The sequence below is a fragment of the Bipolaris oryzae genome, assembly GCF_000523455.1.
Source record: "Bipolaris oryzae ATCC 44560 unplaced genomic scaffold scaffold_1, whole genome shotgun sequence".
NCBI lineage: Eukaryota > Fungi > Ascomycota > Dothideomycetes > Pleosporales > Pleosporaceae > Bipolaris > Bipolaris oryzae.
The window spans coordinates 213,239-231,647 of record NW_006911277.1 but is presented as its reverse complement, the minus strand read 5'-3'; the positions used below and the strand labels follow the sequence as shown (position 1 = coordinate 231,647).

At 53.3% G+C, this 18,409-nt stretch overlaps 6 protein-coding genes across 6 annotated transcripts; 3 read left to right on the top strand and 3 right to left on the bottom strand.

Annotated features, from left to right (window-relative positions):
- Nucleotides 1-3,207: 3,207 nt before the first annotated feature.
- Nucleotides 3,208-3,432, top strand: COCMIDRAFT_313 (uncharacterized protein; the record flags this gene model as incomplete). Its single annotated transcript, XM_007684112.1, has 2 exons — nt 3,208-3,262; nt 3,335-3,432. 2 exons carry the CDS (start codon nt 3,208-3,210, stop codon nt 3,430-3,432), a joined length of 153 nt encoding a protein of 50 aa, XP_007682302.1.
- Nucleotides 3,433-4,979: 1,547 nt separating this feature from the next.
- Nucleotides 4,980-5,359, bottom strand: COCMIDRAFT_80387 (uncharacterized protein; the record flags this gene model as incomplete). The annotated part of the gene is given in 2 exon segments (XM_007684240.1): nt 4,980-5,297; nt 5,315-5,359. The coding sequence occupies 2 exon segments, from the start codon at nt 5,357-5,359 to the stop codon at nt 4,980-4,982; spliced, it is 363 nt and encodes a 120-aa protein (XP_007682430.1).
- An 840-nt stretch (nt 5,360-6,199) lies between these two features.
- COCMIDRAFT_31650 (uncharacterized protein) lies at nt 6,200-9,493 on the top strand (the record flags this gene model as incomplete). Its single annotated transcript, XM_007684166.1, has 3 exons — nt 6,200-6,256; nt 6,319-7,288; nt 7,341-9,493. 3 exons carry the CDS (start codon nt 6,200-6,202, stop codon nt 9,491-9,493), a joined length of 3,180 nt encoding a protein of 1,059 aa, XP_007682356.1.
- A 710-nt stretch (nt 9,494-10,203) lies between these two features.
- Nucleotides 10,204-11,184, bottom strand: COCMIDRAFT_80260 (uncharacterized protein; the record flags this gene model as incomplete). The annotated part of the gene is made up of 2 exons (XM_007684239.1): nt 10,204-10,650; nt 10,783-11,184. The coding sequence occupies 2 exons, from the start codon at nt 11,182-11,184 to the stop codon at nt 10,204-10,206; spliced, it is 849 nt and encodes a 282-aa protein (XP_007682429.1).
- A 1,149-nt stretch (nt 11,185-12,333) lies between these two features.
- Nucleotides 12,334-14,025, bottom strand: COCMIDRAFT_80041 (uncharacterized protein; the record flags this gene model as incomplete). Its single annotated transcript, XM_007684238.1, has 1 exon — nt 12,334-14,025. One exon carries the CDS (start codon nt 14,023-14,025, stop codon nt 12,334-12,336), a length of 1,692 nt encoding a protein of 563 aa, XP_007682428.1.
- Nucleotides 14,026-17,307: 3,282 nt separating this feature from the next.
- On the top strand, nt 17,308-17,776 carry COCMIDRAFT_52110 (uncharacterized protein; the record flags this gene model as incomplete). Its single annotated transcript, XM_007684237.1, has 2 exons — nt 17,308-17,469; nt 17,528-17,776. Coding segments are annotated over 2 exons (411 nt in total), but the record flags the coding sequence as incomplete, so codon positions are not given.
- Between the last annotated feature and the right edge of the window lie 633 nt (nt 17,777-18,409).

Below are 18,409 nucleotides of genomic sequence, written 5' to 3'. Positions count from 1 at the left end.
TTCTGAACTACTTTGGTATTTTGGGAAAACGCATCGTAGATGCAGATGCAGATGCATACATGTGGGAATACGATGGGCGAGGTGGGGACGAGCCGATCTCTATCTCTGTCTAATTGTCTAGCTCTCTCTCTCTCTCTCTCTCTCTCTCTCTCTCTAGCCCAAACTATGTACACTCAACCGCTGCCCACACCGATTCGTCACTCCCTCTACCGTACAGAGCCTAACATCAACCCGTTGTCTGCACAAGCAGATTTTCCTTTCTTCTACGCTTAAAACGGGGAGGGGGGAAATGCCAGACGCGGCTAAACCGCTTGTCCATACCTGCATCTGCACAAATCTAGCCCTCCTTGGATTGAGGATCACAAGGACGGGTGAAGCCTCTTTTTCGCCGCAAAAAAAAAGGGTAGATCCCTCTTGAAGATCATTGATCAGCAACGACTCCACGCACGCGGGCATGGGCGGGATGAGTGGAATGGGGGGAGGGGGGGGGCCAAGAAAACCAGAATACGAAAACCAAGTAGTCAGTATAGAGTTAATGATGCAGATATTTGGTAACTTTCAGTTTCGCACTGCCTCCCCTGTTTGGCTTGGTTCGATCGTGTTTCGTTGCTAGTCGGTACCTGACCGCTTTCTGCACACACACACACACACACACATACATACTCTCTCTGTGTGTGTCTGTCTTTGCGAGTTCGTATGCGCGCGGAGCACCAGAAGCCAAAAAGAGGCCAACGAACAAATCAAAAAAAGCAAAAAAAGCATATACTCCCATCCGACGGTTCCAAACTCAAAATCTCGAATCGATTTAGTAGAAAATCTCGTATACAGACTGTGTTGCACGAGCGAGTAGTTACGAAAAGCGCGAGCATGCGCGCATACACACACACACACACACACACACACACACATACATACATGCGCGGTGGGCGCTGCTTCCGCCTCTCTGCCCCACGCATTTCCGTTATTTTTTTAAAAAAAATTCATCTAACCCTTACAATATACCCACCAGAAAACCTTTGATTTATGAAAAAAAAAACAAAAAAAAACAAAAAAAACAACAAGTCCATTTTTGTCCGTTACGCTAGAAAGCCCGAAAGAACAGAGAGAGAAGAGAGAGAAGCGAAACTTTGTTGTATCGTATATCGTTGGCGGTACACTACTACTTACAATCTCCACATGCATACGAACAAACTAAGCCTCTCTCTTTTTTTTTGGAAATTAAACTTTCTGACATGAGTTTGTTTCCAAAGATGAGGAAACTCGGAACCGAGAGAGAGCGAGAGAAGGAGAGAAAAAAACAAAGAAAAAGAACGCTTAAAAAAAAAGGTTAATAAACGAAAGTTTAAAATTTTGGAGGCGTTTTTTTTTTGGTGTGTGTGTGCGTGGGTGTGTGTGTGTGGATGTCTCGATCTGCGCTAAGGTAAAATTCGGGGGGTACAGATCGTACTTTTTGCTGCTGTCAAAGCCCCCCCAAGCTATGCAAGTCGTGTCTCTGTGTGTCTGTGTCTGTGTCTGTGTGTGCGTGGGGGTTCTTAGTGTGTACGGCGGTATGCGGCTGATGCCTGATGTGGAATTTTCTAGGGACACCCAATAAGATTTGCATTTTGCATTTGAGAAAGGGTAGAGAGGAACACGGACACCGATGCGGTAAACTCAGACCCAGTAATGAACAATCCCGCTTCGTCTTTTTTTTCTTTTTAGGATATTTTTTTGGCGAAATAAGGGTGTGGTCTATGCGTTTTTGCCGTCTGCTCCCCGTTCCTTCCCCGGTCGCAGTGCATTCGCAATTCATTCGCAATCTGTTGTGTCTGTGTGTATGTGCTTTTGGGGTTCCCTTCTTTCGGGTACCTTGGGGGTGGCTTCGGGAACTTTGGGAAGGGCTAGGAATTATTCCGCCTGGGCGTTTTTTTCTCGTGAAAAAAAAGCATTTTTTTGCGCTCCAGGGTTAAGAAAGGTTTGTAAGGGTTCAAAGCTATAAGGGAAAGGCTACTAGGATAGGTGTGAGATTAACGTACGATCAGAGACGCAGGGTAAGGCGTGCGTTGTGTAGGGTTGACGCTTGTAAGCAGCATAGTAGGGCCGTTTTTGGTGTGTGGCCTGTTTGTTTGCTTTGTTGGGATGGATGAGGAGGGTAAGCCTCACTTTAATTCTTTTTAGTCAGTGAGAACGAGTTAATTTACCTAACTAAGTACCTTGTTGCTGCTTGGACTATTGAATAGACAGGATGTATCTACTATCTGTGTCAGTGTGTGCAGATGACCCCATCTACGTACATGTACATAGTTACATCGCCCCCGTTCTCCCCGTGTGTTTAATCGTTTCTCTTATCTTGGACTAGCAAAAGACCGGTGCCTGCTGGGCGTTCGTATCTCTGATTTCCAGCCAATTTAGCCTGGGACCGGAAGGTTATCGAAACCACGTGTTGTGCGGCAGTGTGTGGGTACTAGTGCTTGGCCGGGAATGTCACTCGTTTCCTTTGGGCTCCACATACTTTGGGCATCCGGATGCGGCGGTGGTGGTCGGAGAGCGAAAAAGCGAGGGCGAGCGACGTACCGACGAAGTGAGGGGAAAGGAGGGGGGAGACAGGCACGGCAGTGAGCGAAGGGCGAAGCGAGGTCATGAGAGGAAGCAGAGAGGGAGACAGGCGTGGCAGGGACACGAGGGCAGAAACTGGCTTGCTTCGTGTTCTGCTGTCATGAATTATACCCCCCTTCTCTCTCCGGTGAGCCCTTTTGGGAGAGTGAGCAAGGGAAAGAAAATACTGCCGTCGAGGGGACTCGCATACTTGTCACATAGGGGGGAGGGGGGGAAGAGTACGTGGCATATAGGGCGTAAAGAGTGACGACCTCGTGTTTTTTTCGTGAGATACTGCGCTGACAGGTGGGAATCTTTCCGTTATGCATGCAGGGAAACTTGGAGGGGGGTGTGGTTCGAATACGGGTTCCCCTGACTTTGTGCTCTTATTTTATGGGTGTCAAGTCTGGGGGGACGGAATCGTTCGTCTTGACGGAGAGGGTGCGGTGAGCGGTTAAACAGTGGATTCCGGGAAGGAGCGTTTTCTCGGGGTTGCTTTTTGGGGGGTTCTCAGGGTCCTGGAGTTTCACGGGTTCACTGTTTCAAGTACTAAGTATAGCATGAAGCGTCTTTCGCTGGTTCTTTTCTGAGCTGAGAGAGAGAGGGAAAGGGAAAAAGAATGAGAACGAGGAAATGCCGGCAGTCTGGCCTCAGTTTCTTGTGTCTCTTGAGCTTGGAGAAGGTTACAGTGAGCAGTACTGAAGTGCCGGTTCAAATGCCGGACTTGCAACTGGATGAGTTTAAGACTGCCACAGGACAGGACACGATGTGTTTGATCAGGGCTCTCGCCCAGCACGCAGAAATTACAATGGCCCCTCATCCGGCGAAGCAGCTGCCACAGAAAATACAGTAATTTAGAAGACACGTTCCACGAATGGGCAAAACCAGGCGGTACTGCAACACTGTAACCCCTAGGCTTCACCCGTCTGCATACCCCATAACAAGCATTTAGATAAGACATTAAGCCTGCAGAAACGATGTGTTTGATGACAGGAAGTACAGACTCCGACCGGCACGCAGGGCAGCATGGAACCCGGCCTTGAAGAGTCAATTGCGCCTGAAGAAGACGACACTTGAGCGCCATCCATTTTCAGAGCCAGTCCATTCGGCGGGTGAGTCTCTATAGCAGCAATAGCAAGAAAAGCAGTGTCATCAACCATAACAGCGACGCTGTCCTCTGACATTTACTCAGAGCACTACTACCACTGTGCTCTTGGATGATGCGTGGATGTTCCCTGTGTTTTTGTGAATTGAGTGATTCTTGTCTGGATTAGGGGCATGTGCGATTTTCTTTGCGCAAAAGAAAAGGAATTTAGCAATCACAATTTTCTCCACGGGCACAGTTGAGATGGACTCTACGTCGTGCATCTCCCTTACCTTTCTCATTCCCTTGGGGAAACAGGGAAGACTGCGGTCACATAAAAGACTGAGGGTGTTGCACAGATTTTCCACCAAGACACAGCATAATTGCCAATGACCAATGCAATCCAATGTGGAAGTCCAGAGTGGATTGCATTGATAGCCGTCCCCCAAACCCCAGACTGATTAGATTGGTAATCGCAATTCATTTGGATTGTAGACCGGATTGACCGTTGACAAATATGGGACACAGCTGTGACAGATGCACCGTTACCCACGACAGGCAAATGGGTTGCAGCGGTAGGATGTGCTTGCTGCCTGGGCAGTAGACAAGGCTGCTATCTCTACAGGCAGAAGCTGTGCGCATTGGCACCTGGTTCTGCCATGTTGTTCCTAGTTGACTCATCTCTTGTTACGAGGAGCCCCATTTGGTGCTTGTTCACGGTTCGGCACAGTGCTAGTCTTGAGGCATTAGGAGGCATTAGGGAGCATAAGGGTCGAGCAGAGAGCAAGGAGTCGAAATGAAGCATTGCGCTTTGTGGTGGGCACAGGGTGCAGACCTGGCGGGTTTGGTGTTTGTGTCGTGGTTTCATGTGGGCTTGCTTTGTAATGTGGCATGTCATTTGGGCGCTCTGGTTGTGTCTTTGACGGCCTGGCCTCGATGCCAAGTCTGTGTCGTTGATGCGGAAATTTTCTCGTCCAAAATGTTACTTGAGAGAATCGTATGTGGTGGATAGTGGATAGTGCATCGTGTGGGAGACTAAAAAAAGACCAGTTGGTCGTCTCACTACGGCGAGAACGGGTGGGTGCCCAGACGGGATGACGCAAGATTGTGACGTCTGATTGATGGAAAGTCAGATTGTGATTGAGCCGGAGGGTTGCGTAGAGGTATGTTCCCAGCAAGTGCGGGTTGGAGATAGGTCCGTCATGTTGTAGTGGGCGGGGATGGTGGGTAGTGACGAAGGCCGAGTTGACGACATGTCAGCAAACGCAGGGTTCGAGTGTCGTATTTGGCTCTGCACAGGCGTGTTTGGTAGACGGGAGAGTTAGTAAGAGGGCCATGGTGTCGATGGTGAAACGCCAAAAAGCAGTCGAGTGGTTGGGGCGTGGATGGAGGGAGTAGGGCGCGGGGTACAAGTGAGTGCTGGGCTTATAGGAGGCGAGAGGCGAGCAGGCGTGTGTTGTATAGTCTGGGCCGGCGCGGAGAAAGCGCATCGAGGCGAACCATGGCTGAGGCATCGACCGGGCTGGAGCCGCCACACGTCACCGCAGCCATGGCCGTGGCTATGATGGCGGACGTGTTTGTGTGGATGCGGATGTGGATGTGGATGTGGATGTGGATAGGCACAGCAGTCGAGCTGGAGCTGCGAGCTGCGAGGACTCGGTTATCGAGATGGACGTGGCAGGCATGCACATGATGCCTCATCTCCAGTGGCGGTCGTGTCCGGTTAGATGAAGAGCCATGCCGCCGAGACAGGGATTTGCTCACACAGCGCCAGCCTCAACTCTGACCACGCCGCCGACCACAGCCAGCGACAAACTTAAGGACCAATTCCCCTGATCCCGCCTGAGAGATAAGATGCAGCCCGTGTTCTGTCGCTGCTGTCGCCCTGCTCGCCGATAATACATAGCCACGCCCACACTCACGCCCACACCCACACCCATCCCCACTGGACACAAGTGCATGCGCATCTGTCGAAGCGGACGATATTGAACGGCAACGCAGCTGCGGCGTGGTGGTGAGGTATTGATACGTACTGCATTGCCGCTTGCCGTGGGGCGCTCGCTCGCTCCCCCCCCCCTAGTCGCTTGTCCATCATCGTACGACTTGTCGAACCACTCCAACATCCTCCCTTACGCGAAAGCCATCTGGACCCTCCCGGAACCGTAGCACGATTGCTGCATGCCATTTCGACGCAAGAGTGCCATTCGCCATTCGCCCAAGGAGCCCATAGCCTCTGTAGCTGAGTGCAGCTTGTGCGTAGCCTGCCTTACCTGTCGCAGAGCAGCGCACTCTGCCGGATCTGCCGCCGCCGCCCGCATTCGCCGTGTGCATCGTCTGCGAGAGAGTAAAAGAGAGAGTGGCATGATTTGAGATCGTCCAAGCAGCTGCTGGTAAGACCGAGCTCCCTCCTGCCCGCTGTGTTGCACACGCCGTCGTGTATTATCTCCATCGTTTTTTGCTCTTTTCGTGTCCTGCTGCTGTCGTCCTCGCCCGCGGTCCCTTAGTTTCGCAGCAGACGCTCCTTAGTCTCCCCTCCCCAAAATGGCTTCTGACCCTTATGGCAGCCCCGATGACGGGCTGGAGCTGGAGCGAATCGCCGTGCGTGACGCCGTGGGCGCAGCCACTTCTAACCATTGTGCTAACATGCCCTGCGCTGCCAGGTCGGTCCTTACTGCGTCTTTGACAACTTCAGACTGCTTCCGAAGCCCGAGCCGACTGCTTCTGCCCCAACCACCCAGGACCCAAGCCCGTCCACGACCACGACCACCACCATGGAGGATCCCATGCTCTCCACTGACTTTCCCTTTAGCACCATGCGCGGCCCTTGGCTCACCACTGCCGCCGACGACATGACGCTCACAGCTTCTGCCGACGACACGACCGACTGGAACGAGTGGATGCACTACAACCCCGCCCAGCCGTCTCAGGACTCCCAGAACGTGGACACCAAGCCCGTCAACCCACAGGGGCCCGCCGCATACCCTAGGACCCGCCAGCAAACATCACCCCATATCACCCACCTTCCTCAGTCACAGCCGCTATCACTACCATCCACCCTCACTCCCACCACCGCTCCCATGTTTGCCCAATCCCACGCCGTTCCTTTTACCTTTGGCCAGAGCGCTGACGTGCCGCTATCGTTTGACTTTAATGGCTCTGACCTCAGCTCGCCGCTGACAGGCGACATGCAACAACAAAATGCATACTACTCGGCCCAGCAATGGCAACAACAACAGCAGCAGCAGCAGCAACAACAACAATCACAACAGCAACAACAGCAACAACAGCAACAACAACAACAAATACCAGACACCACCAACCTCTTCTCGCCGTCGCAATACCAACAGTCCAACTATGCTGCACCACCGCCCCCAGACTCTACGCCGAGTCTGCACCACAGCCCCAACTCGCTGAACAATGGCCGATCAAGCTCAACGTCATCGCATTCATCACCAGAGCCCGCCCCATCCAACTCGAGAAAGCGCAAGTCATCGGCTGATTCCGAAGAGCCGGACGACGATGCGCCGTCGAGCAAGAAGGGCGGCGCGCCACCCAAGAAGACTGCGCACAACATGATTGAGAAGCGATATCGGACAAACCTCAACGACAAGATTGCTGCGCTCCGCGATAGTAGGCCACCGTCCAGCGCATCCTGCCAAGCACTTGCTAACTTTCCCGTCAGGTGTCCCGAGTCTGCGTGTCATGTCACGGCCAAACGGCACCGAAGAGGACGACGACCCCGAGGATCTCGAAGGTCTCACTCCTGCACACAAGCTCAACAAGGCCACCGTCCTATCCAAAGCAACTGAGTATATTCGCCACCTGGAGAAGCGCAACAAGCGTCTACAGGATGAGCTGAATACCATGAAAGGCCGGGTAGAGAGCTATGAGAAGATGGCCATATCCGGCCCCATAACAATACACGGCCCAGGTGGCGCATCTGACAGGTATCACGATGACCCCTTCACGCCTACACACGGTCTGTCCATGTCTGGACCACCCCAAGGCATGATTCCTGTCCCCGATAACATTGCCGCTCTTCAACGCGGATTGCCACCACAACAACACTACGCACATGCCTACCCTACAGGATACGGCGGTCGTCCAGCCGTCGGCCCACCCATGGTCAACGGACGACGCAGCAGTGCCATGATGGGCAAGCTCATGGTCGGATCTCTCGCCGGCCTGATGATACTCGAAGGACTCGTTGAGCGCGAACAGTCACAAGAAGAGCCGGAGGGCCGGGGCTTGTTCGCTCTGCCCATCAACCTGGTCAGCATTCTTGCTCCTCGCGTCTCGCTCGGTGCTTCGTCAGCTCAGATTCCTCTGGCCAAGCTGCTCTTGGTATTCGGTGCCTTCTTTTACCTCGTCGCTCCCCTGCTCGACTTCAAGTCAAAGCCCAAGAAGAAGTCTCCATCCATTCTTTTGTCGCCTGCACCGCCACTCGCTTCGCCTGTCGAGGTACGCCGGAAGGCATGGCTCACTGCTATTCAAACAGTCTGGGTACCGCAACACAACTTTATTCTTGAAATTGCTGCACTCGGCTTGAAGACGCTGAAGCTCAGCATGCGCAGAATCATCGGCTGGGAAGGCTACGCATACCTCACCGGAACCACTCGGGAACAAGAAGCTGCACGCCTCAAGGCCTGGGAGATTGCTCTAGATGCTCAACTTACCGGTGGTGACGCAGAGATCAGCAAGAGCCGACTTCTCCTTACACTCATTGCCTCTGGAACCCTTCCCGACACTCCCGCGAGACTCATGCTCAAGGCTTTGCACATCCGAATTGTCCTTTGGGAGATTGGCACTATCGGTCATAGCTCTTTGTGGACACTCAACGACTTGAGCGCGAAATTGGCACGCAGCTACTGGAACATGGCACGAAGCGAGCATCGCATTGCTGCAAATGCGTCCAAGAAGAATAGCGGTATTGAACCACTGCCGGATCATCTTGCTGCGCTCATTGAGAAGGAGTGTGACGATGTCCTTGTTCCTGCAGTCGTACAGCGTGCATACAACATTGCTTGGAACAAGCCCAGCGCCGAGCAAACTACTGTGGATACTTCTATGGATGCTGTTGTAGAAGACTTTGCCATCTGCTCGCCTTTGGATGCGCTTGCCGCCTGGTATTCGAGCCTCGTATTGAACAAGGGACTCGCCACGGTACTCGCCACCAAGAACTGCACTCCAAAGCCCAACGTTGTGGCCGACCTTGACCTTGCCTACCGAGCTGCACCTCCCAACTCGCAAGCTCAGCTTCGTGCCCTTGTTGCTCAAGCAGTTGTGCATGACGATGGTCGCGATGAACGCATTGCAGCAGCTCTCGAGGCCCTCCCATCCACACCCAAGCCCGCCGATTCCGGATTCATCAACATTGTCGGCAACGGCTTCGTAGCACCCGACGTGCGCAAGGCTCTCACTCTTGCCAAGTGCATTTCGCTATCCACGTTTTCAACCCCCGAGGCACGTCGTCGCGCTGTTTTCGTCGTCAACAATACCTACCTGCCCGAGCCTACCACCACACTCCTCAGCTTTGTCGCCGCCCACAAGGTGCTCACACAATTCATGGCCGACAATGGTCTCAAGGCTGACACTAGCCGGGGTCTCGAAAGGATTGCTAGTTCTCTCCGCATGTGGATTGGTCACGAGACTGGCAAGAAGAGTGGTGTGTCGAACAAGGTCAGGGCAAAGATTGTCAATAGCTGTATTGACGCAAGCAAGAGTCTTGTTGGGCTTGAGCAGAAGAAGGTGGAGGCCGAGGGGTCAAAGAAGAAGAAGAAGGAGGAGTCTGATGTGGATGATGGATATGCGAGTGCTAGTGTCAAAGACGACTAAATAGACTTGAATCGCCTTTTCTTTTCTTTTCTATTTTCTCTTATATGCGATAGGGATTCAAGGTGAAAACCGGACGTTTTTTTTTTGTTTTCCCTGGGCCAAACTAGTGTTGTACGAGAGAAATGGGGATATGTATCTTGTCCCACATGGCGTTTGGCATATATATCTTTTTTATACCTCTTGTGGGAAGCGAGCCTCGGCCTGAACGGGTCACGACGATTTTGTTTATTTCAATTTACAAGTCGGGAGGTTGTAGTGTATTTTTTTGGTTGTTGTTGTTGTTGTTGCTTGTCCTAGATAGGCTTTTTTTGCAATATACTACCTATTTTTTTTTCCAAATATGGTGTGTGTGTGTGTATATGTATGTGTACTTTTGATGTGTTTGTTCCATCTTAGCCAAAAGTGGTTCTTGAAAGTGTTTTGAGTAGTTATTCTATTTTATTTTTATTTATCTTTTGGCTTAGCAGTACTTGGTGTATATTTGAACGTGTTTGACATCTTTTGCTTCGACCTACATATAAGTATACTTGTCGTCTCTATATTCATTTTATTTTATTTTATCTTTAGAAAAAATAGAATAAAAGAAAATTGAAGTCTATAGTTCTCCATTGTCGTTTCAAAACATCAATTCATCCCTCCCTCCCCCCGTATCCCACTATCGTCTTCCATCATCATCATCATCATCCCATAAAAACATGCATTCATTTCACCTAACCAAGCATACTCCTCTTCCTTCCCCTCAACCTCACCCCTTCCAACCTCTTCAACACACTCCTTGCTCCTTTGCCCGTCTCCCCATACGCCCGCAGCACTTCGGTGAAAAGCGACTCAGCTGCAGGATGCGTGGCGCTGAATGCACGTTCTAGGACGTATAGGTCTACAGCTTTGTCTTCATCTGCTATGGATGCGCTGGTGAGGCCAAAGTCGATGAGGTAGATGGTACCGTGGCGGATTAATCTTTTTGCTTCTTCTTCTTCTTCTTCTTCTTCTTGCTCGTCTCTTCCCCCCTCTACTTCTCCTCGTAATGATGGCGGGGAGCGAACCATGATATTACTCGTAGTCAAATCCCCATGACAAACTCCTACGGCGTGGAGTTTACCGATTTCCCGACCTATGCGGGACATGAGGGTTGTCATCATGTCTTGTTCGTCTCCGGCCTTGCCTTTCTGTTCACCCTGCGCTGCCTCTTCCTCCTCCCCTTCTTTCTTTCCCTGCGGTCCCTCCTCCCCTCCCTGTTCCTTCGTTTGTGTATCTTGCTCGGCGAGCTTCGCACGCTTCGCATGCTTCACCCCTTCCGCCCGCCTGGCCCACCCATCAAGCACACCCCGAACCGTGGCTCCTTCAATCCACTCAAGCACCATCCATCCTGCCTCAGCATCCACACCCAACACCCCAGGCACATTCACCCCTTCCTTCTTCACTCGCAGTAAACTCCGCGCCTCGGCAAGTAAGCGTTGGCGGGTGAGGCGCCGGTCTAGAGTCGGGTGCCGGTATGGTTTCGGGGGTCGGTATTTGAGGATGGAGGGGGTGGAGCCGGTGAGGAAGGGGGTGCGGTAAAGAAGGGCTTCTGCGCCTTGGGTTATTTGGGTTAGGGAAGTGGGTGAGAAGGGAGGGGGTGGGGTGTGAAGGGGGAGTGAGGTTTGGGGGGTAGGTGGAGGAGAGATTGGGGGGGCGAGGGGGGGTTCGGTCATAGTTTGTGGTGGTCGTGTGCGCGTTTTTTTTTTGGATTTCGGATGTGGCTTCGTTCGTTTATGAGTTGCGTGGTGAGAACGGCAAAATGTATCGAGTGGGTATAATTATGTTGCTGGTGTTGAAGTTTGTATATATATATATATGTATATATTTTTCAGAACAAAAAAAAGTCGCGGAGGAGGGGGTCGCGCGTGAACTGCCCCGCGTTGGCGACAAACCCAAACCCAAAACCAAAACCAAACCACAGCCCCAAGCCCCAAGCCCCCCAAGCCTCAGCCCTGCAACGATCGCTCGATTCAATCTCCACCCCCCCCCCCTTGCAATTGGCAAACCACCAAGCGAAGTTGACAGCGTCGATCAACCGTTTAAACGCCCCGGGGTGCCGAAATTAGACTGACCTGTTCAACCTACAAACTCGGCAAAACCCAAAGTGCACAGGTAAAAGGGTGTACCCGGGAGGATCAGCACTTCATGATCGCTGGGGAGGGGGGGCACAGATGGAGAAAAGCACGACCAGCAAGAACGTGCAGCCCCAGCATCACATCATCCATCACCAAAAGCAGTGACAGCCACCTTGTAAGCGAGTGATTATTGCATTTGAACAATCTCATTCTACATTGAATTCACTCATCTCTGGTTTTTTTCTCCGCCTTGGCCACCCATAGCCGCAAAAGTAGCGACCGAGTTTGATCACAAACAAAACGGACAAAAGTTGCTAGAAAAAGTAAATGATAACACAAGAAAAAGAAAAAAGAGGTTTGCCCAAGGAGCGCAATGATCTCTAGCCGCAGGCAATAGAGTTCGTTGTCCGTGAAGCATAAAAAACCAAAGTCGCCGATCCCAAAAAAGCCAGAGCCCACCATGCTCATAAAAGCAATTCGCATAACAGTCCGATAAACACGAGAAGGAGGGAGGGAAAAAAGGGTTGGGAAAAGAAGATCTTCCTGTGAGGAAGAGACGAAGGGTAATCGTGATGTTTGGAATGATGAAAAAAGCTCGACCTTGGCCGGGATACGGAATCAGTAAGGACAAATGGGCAAGATGATGTTAAAAAAAAGTCGTCATGGGCCGTGAAGAAGCACGTTTGGTAAAGCGCCACAGTAATATGCACAAGGGAGCAGAGTCCCAGAATGGTTCTTGTCAACTGCCTAGTAGACGGGGCTCTTGCGCTTCTCAGTGCCAGTGAGAATGAGCTTGGGCGTACCGCGGCGCTCCTCTGGGCGGATGTCAACAAGGCCTCCACCAACAGAGGCACCGTCATCACTGCTAACGCTGTTGGCAGTGTAGGTGCGGTTGATAGAGTTGTCGCGAGAGCGCTCCTTGGAAGCCTTGAGCTCAGAGCCAATAGCGCCATTGGCTACAGCGCGAAGGCTGCCAATGCTGGGCCTGCCGGAAAGGCTGCCACTGCCTCCGCTGCGGACACTGTCCGAGTCGTTGTCAGACGAAGGGAAGTGCTCGCTGTCCGGAGAGGCACTTCCACTGCTGGTGCGGTGAGCACGGCGTCCAATACCAGCGCGGACAAGGTTGCCCACAGCCTGGCGGCGTTGACGGGTGGCAAAGTTCTTGCTACCCTCGTGCTTGGTAGTGGGACGCTCCTTGAGCTCCTCAATCGAAGGAGGGTTGCGGGGCTGGCGGACAGGGTGCTCTCCAGCACGTGCCTGACCAGGACCGAAAGTACCAGTCATTGGGGTAGCAGGGAAGCCAGCGGAACGCGCTAGAGCAGAGCGGGGACCCTCGGCAGCTTCGGTCTTTGCGTCAACAGCAAGAGTAGAAGGGTTCTTCTTGTGTCCGCGACGGAAGGCATTGGCGGATGGCGGCGGAAGAGGAACCACGTCTTGGGGAGGGGTGTTGGACTTCTTGGGAGGCGAAGTGCTGCGGGTGGCCCAGGGGCTGGGATTGCTCTCGTTGGGAGGCGACACATGAAGGACAGGGGTGTCAACCTTGGGGGGCGATCCGGCAAAGCGCGGGGTTGGCGGAGGCGGGGAGTTGGACATACCCGCCATGGCGTTGAGAGCCTGGACGGCACCATTGTCCTGCTGGTAGCTCGGGTCGACGACATACTGGTACTGGCCGGTCATCTGGTTGAAGACCAGGTAGACACCAGGCTGGTTCGTCTCCTGAATAGCAGCAGTGTTGCCAAACTGCTGGCCATAGGCATTCATCTGGGGAGTGTATGGCGTATTGGGATAGCCGTGTCCTCCAGACATGTTCATGCTGCCAAATTGCTGCGTGGTCAGAGCGAGCAGTTGCTGCTGGAGCTGCTGCTGCCTCTGGGCAAGGTACATTTCAGTAGCCAAGAGTTGGGCAGCAACGTTGGGGTCCATCTCGCCATCGTCAAACTCGAAAGAAGGAGGAGCCAGGACTTGGTTGTAGTAGTCTGGCTGCTGCTGCTGTTGCTGCTGCTGGAACTGGTTGACACCGCGGAAGCCGGATCCGATGGCCGTCTGGGGAACGCCCTGGTTGGCACCATTGTATTGCTGCCTAGGCATGCGGTTGTTGTTGTTGTTGTTGTTGTTGTTGTTAGCAGCGTTGTTGGCACCAACGGCGTGCTGTGCCTGGGAATAGGGCGCAGAAGCAGGAGGCTGGGCAGACGTAGGCGTCTTAGGCGCAGTGCGAAGGCCAGCCAAAAGGTGCGAGCGGCTGGTGCGGGGGGTAGCAATCGAGTCCTCGGCGATGGAGGCGACCTTTGGAGGCGAGGCAACGCTGAGACGCTTAAGCTGAGCGCCCTTTCCGCGCGAGGCAAAGCTGGCAGTGGGCCCGCCGAATCCGGCCTGGGATTGGAAGTTGTTGTTTTGGTTGTTGTACGTCATTTGAGCAAGACCGCCAGCGTCCATGCTCATTTTGGTGGTCTAAAAAGAGGTTCGAACAAAGGGTAAGGCTGTAAGTTTGAGGGGGTTGAAGCGTATGCAGGAAAGCACACGAGAAAGGATACAGAATCGAAGATGATGCAGACGAGCTCGACAGTCGACGGTGGGCGGACGTGCGAAGGGGCTGGCGATTATGGGATTAAGGATCGTACTGATCAGAAGTTGTGTAAGGTAGAGGTTGGAATCGAAAACCGGCCGATGGGCAATGCAGTTGGAGCTATTAACAAGGCTGTGGTCGCTGCGTGGTGCGGCGGGATGCGCAGGGTTGGAAGGCAGGAGCAGATGTGGTAGCGGGTAGGCGGGGTGGGCCTAGGGGCACAAAAGCTGCAAGGTATGCGGCGACGGAAGCTCTTTCTCTCTTTTTTTTTCGTAGATGAAGGTGAATACACGAACAAGCCGTGACGGGATCAGTGGGCAGGCAAGCTGAGGATGATGCGTCGACGGGCGGGTTCTTTTTTTTTTTTGGAGGGATGGTGGGGAGCGACGGGACTGGCGCGCTCTCTCACACACACACAAAGGCAGATTAGGCGGAGGGTAAGCTGGTCCAAAGAAGCGGAACAGGTAGAAGATGCAGAAGCAGTGGATGGATGGCAGAAGAGAGCGAGGGGAGGGTGAGTGGAAGAGAGCGGAAGCGGAAGAGAGCGGAAGCGGAAGAGAGAGGAAGAGAGATGGAAGAGGAAAGGGCGAGATGGAGGAGGGGGCGAGGAAGAGAAAAGTGACGGGCACAGCGAGAGAAGGGAGAAGAGAGAGAGCGAGACGGGCGGTGGGGAGTGTGGGCGGCGCTATAAGGTGACGGGGCGTGGGTGGCAGACAGGGCGGGTTAGCAGCTCAGCAGCGACCCAGCAGCGACCCTGCATCGGGCTAGGCCCAAAGCAGGCCCCCTGGCCACCAAGCCAGACGCTGGATGCAGACTGCAGACTTTGAAACGCTGGGTTCTGATGCGCAATCACGGAGGAGCCACCGTTCCTGCGTGCGTGTGTGCGCGTGTGCGTGTGCGTGTGCGTGTGCCTATGCTGGGAGGACCTACTGCGCCCTTTTTGCTCGTGTCCGTGTTGGGTAGGTGAGTATTATGCTGGGGCCCAAGTGCGCAGTGCTAAGTATGTGCTATGCCTGCCCGTCTCGAGTGCGGGCGAGGTTTCAGGCGCACACGCGGCGGCCGTTGTCGCCATCCATCATGGCCGCTCGCCTGTCGCCATGATGACCGACCCATGATGACCAAGCCATCGAGTGAGTAAGTAAGTATACCACCCATGACCATGGCCATCAACACTCAGATCAATAGCATGGCCACAGCCCTCACCGCAACGCGCGCACCGCTGCACTGCTGCACCGCTGCAGCGGACAGGCGTCTATTGACGGGCTCTGGGCCAGTCATTGGTAGCGTGGCAGCAGTCGCCAACGGCGGCCACGCCAAGTCGCGCCGCTACTGGCCAGCTCCGAGGCCACGACGGCCACTCCTCAGCCACCAGGCAACCCCCCCGTCTAAATATACTCTGCCCATTCACCATTCACCATTCCCCTCTCTCTCCACCCACTCCACCTTCCCTCCCTCCAGTCCAGTCCAGTCGTAGTCCAGCGCATGCATCTGCCTCCAGCGCATCTCACTCACTCACTCCACGGCAATGCACCGCCAGCGCAGATCTGCCCACCCGCCTGCCGCTGCATGTGCCTTGGTTGCTCGCATTCAGTTCCCTTTTGCTCGTGCCTCGCCAACAAACTCTCGCTTCTTCACACTGGCGGTCCTTTTGTCGAGCCGCGTGGTGCTCAAGCCAGCCTGAAACTGTCGCTCCGTCTCAACTCCCGCGGCCCGTGCACCGCTCCCTCATCTCGGAACCGCCTGCTCTGCCCTGCAGACTGCAGACGGACCTGCCAAGCCCCTCCCATCCTCTTCCTCCGCCGTTGCCTTGCCCCTCTCCCCCCTTCTGCTCGTCGCTCCTTCTTGCGCGGCTGCCGGGCGGGCGGGCGGCGGCGGCGGCTCCTTCACAGGCGACAACACCTGTCCAACGGCCGTCATCAGTGCTGTAAATCTTAACCATCTTACCTGCTCCCACCACGCCTCTGCCGTCCGGTAAGCTGCCCTAAGCGCTACTGGACCCCCGAGCCGCCTAGAACAAACACTAAAATGCTTTGCTGCCATCTGACTTGACTTGACTTGGCTTGTCGATAAAAAAGAAATCATGCTCCCTTTGCTCCGTCGCCTCAATCGGGCCAGCACGGCCACGCACAGTGGGGCCGAGCTACCCATTCCGGCACCTGCCCATGTGCTCTCTCGTGAGGCTTGTCCCCCCCCCCCCCCCGAAAAAAAAGGTACAAGGCACAAGGCACGGGCAAGGCCATGGCGATGGCGGATTCATATATACACTACACCACCCCGAGCCCCATCCTCGCTGTATCACCTTACCGTCTCCATCTCATAAACACCGCGTGCTTCACCTCGCCCCCGCGTCTCCAACTCTGTTTCACCCAGATTGATGATCCAAATTGCTGACGCTCTGGTGCCACAGAGCTACTTGTTTCGAACCCCCTCCGAGCTTCTCGGGTACTTTGTCCTGCGAGCCTACATCCCTGCTTTCGCGTGCATTGAGCATGTGGTTTGCAAAACCCTTTCACGTGACTGCCTTTTTTTCTTCTTCTTCTGCTTGCACTTGCCATGGCTGCGTAAATCATCCTCTAGACATGCATCCACACTGTGTCCATTCCTCGACCTCACAATATGCACTCAAAAGACGGAATTAGTCATCTCACCCAGCTTACTCACTGCCTGCCTTGCAGCGCTTGCTAACTCATCAGCCCATCACATCTGCCCACCCCATCTGCAACGCACAAAACAAGAGATGCATTTGTTTGCCTTGATCCTCTCACTATTTGCCTACACTCTCTCACAAACTCCTCCATTCGCCTTTGTCATCTCACCCCACAAAGCGTTTCTTCATGTTTGGGACTTGGCATGAGACTCGGAACGAAACATCTGACAGCACCAACACCACGCAATCTTGGGTCGTCTACAGCCAACATGTTCGTCACAAAGGTCAGAAGCATGTTTGCAATCGCTTCATGTTCCGTTTCTCCTGATGTATACGAGGAAAACATACCAAGCCAGGCTCTTAGGCATTCCTCATTCTTGGGTATTTATCTTCCTTGATGCCATGACATGATTCAGTCATCAGATTTGCAGGTCACTTCTTCTCTACACACTACCATTACCACATATTCTAAACAATAATTTGTCTAATCCAACAAACCAACATCTTCATCATGCTCTTCTCCACTATCCTGTATGCAGCTCTTGCCCAGAGCTTGACAGCCTCTGCCGCAACAATGATGGTCACGGTCGCTGCCAACAACAAGTTTCAGTTCACACCAAACTCCGTCACTGCCCAGCCCGGAGACACAGTCGCATTCAACTTTGTCGCTCAGGTATGTCCATTACCGCTTTGGACTTCGCCTTATCAAACACTAACTCTCACTCTCACAGAACCACAGCGTGGCCTCTTCGACAGCAAACCAGCCCTGCCAACCCGGACCCAATGCCCTCTTCTCCGACTTCCAGCCCATCCCCGGTAACCCCAAGGGCAGCCCCAACCCAGCCAACGGCCGTCGCCAGGCTGGCAACACCCCCATGTTCATGGTCCCCATTACCGACAACCAGCCCATCTACGTCTACTGCCCTCAAGCCCAGCACTGCCAGCAAGGCATGGTCATGGTTATCAACCCTCCCAACGCTGCTGCCGTTACCCAATACCAAAATGCCGCCGCACAGGCAAACAACAACATCCCCCCCAACGGCGGTGTCAACGGCGGCCAGATGATCAACAGCAATGCTGGAACCAACCCCAAGAACGTCCTCGGTGCCAAAGCTGGTGATGCGGCAAAGGGTAAGGGCAAGAAGGCCGGCGCTGCTGCCGCTGGTGGTCTTGCGGGACTCCTCGGAGGCCTCAAGGGAAACTAGTGTTTTATTTAATGAACTTTGGGCGTAATTCAAAAAAGCTATGATGTATGAGTTTGCGATGGATAATATCTGGGTACATAATGGCTGGGTTAATCGATTGAGCTGTATACGCGGGACGTTTCATACACAAAAAGATAATGGATAATTATTAGGTAAAACACAAGTTAGTAATGACAAACATTTTCGTTAAAAAAAATCAGACACATGTGTTTTCTACAGTGAAGAGTGTAACCATTGCTTTCACCCGGTCAAGCTAAGCAAGTCGAAGACCTATGGGTAGGAACAATACTACCTGCACTTCTACTCACCATCTGAAAAAAAAACACTCACCTCTCTACCACCATGCCACCCACAAACATATAACAATGGCAAGCAGAACAATACCTAGCACCACATGTCCAAACCACC